Genomic DNA, 1,195 nt, shown 5'->3' with positions numbered 1-1,195 from the left:
TTGTAAGGTGATTCTGGTAAATACAGATATATACTCCAAACTCCTGGTGACCCGGGGCAGATGGGTGCATCTCTGCAAGAACAGAAACCACTGCAGAAATTCACCTAAGATCCTTAGGTAGCACCTTCCAAACCTATGACCACTTCAATCAAGAAGGATAAGGACAGCAGATACATGGAAACACCACACCCTGTAAGTCCACCTCCAAGCCACTCACCAGCCTGATTTGGAAATATATCGCCGTTCCTTCAGTGTTGCTGGGTCACAATCTTGGAATTCCCTCCCTACAGCACATGGACAGCAGCAATGCAAGAAGGCAGCTCACCACTGCCTTCACAAAGGGGCAACTACAGAAGGCAATAAATGCTGGCCCAGCCAGCGACACCTACATCCTATAAATGAATTAAATAAATGATCTAGCCAGAACCAAAACATGCATTAGTTTCACATAAAAGATTTAAACAAAAAAGTTAAACTACTCTCAAACATAACTTGGGTTCTTACCAAAATCTTCTTCAATAACCTTCTTGTCTGCACAAATAGTGATATGATGCTTCATTTCCGCTTTTGGGATCCGGTGTCTTGCATTGAAAGGACAGGACTCCAAATTCCGAGCTTTATCTGGGAAATTCTAGTGGTAAAGCCATTGCAGAAACAACATGTAATTTAGGACCAGCCCGCCTATGAACACTGTTGAAAACCCTGCATCCAACACACTTCCTGCCCACAAACCTCGCTTGAAGGGTCACAATGTCATCAAGAGGTAGGAATGAAACAGTAAAAATATTTGGAATGAAAATCTTGACGTCAAATCTTGCTTTTGCATTTCATTTGATGTGAACAAATCACTTGGTGCTTTCTCTCAGGAATTGCAGCCTCCACTTTGAAAATTGAGAGAAAAAAAAACCCGCACATTTTACAGTAACATAATTAAGTTTAACCACACTGTTTTTCAAAGCCCTAAGGCTTTTACTTCAAGGTTCCAGCTCTCCCAAGAGACTGGGCTTAGATTAAGTATGTCTTCCAACAGCAGTAATTCGGTTTGTTAAAGAAAGATTCTGCATGCAATGGTCCAGTATGTATTAGGAGCAATCAGCGAGCTCAACCGTACAATCCAACAGAAATGATCTGCTCTCTCTACAAAATGATCTGAAGAGATGTTAAGGAGCGAACTGCAAAAATTATGTTGGCACTG

The 1,195-nt window shown here is 41.5% G+C and overlaps 1 protein-coding gene across 1 annotated transcript in view; it reads right to left on the bottom strand.

Moving 5' to 3' along the window:
- Window positions 1-1,195, bottom strand: part of LOC109926170 (gametocyte-specific factor 1) — a gene marked incomplete at its 5' end in the record, with an annotated part of 9,926 nt that overhangs the window by 6,741 nt on the left and 1,990 nt on the right. Inside the window, one exon of the mRNA XM_048593670.1 lies at window positions 505-631. Coding sequence (XP_048449627.1) covers window positions 505-631 — 127 coding nt within the window. The remainder of the gene's footprint in view (window positions 1-504; window positions 632-1,195) is intronic.

Source organism: Rhincodon typus, unplaced genomic scaffold (assembly GCF_021869965.1).
Source record: "Rhincodon typus isolate 14 unplaced genomic scaffold, sRhiTyp1.1 hic_rhity00003455, whole genome shotgun sequence".
Lineage (NCBI taxonomy): Eukaryota > Metazoa > Chordata > Chondrichthyes > Orectolobiformes > Rhincodontidae > Rhincodon > Rhincodon typus.
This window is presented reverse-complemented; position numbering and strand designations above follow the sequence as displayed.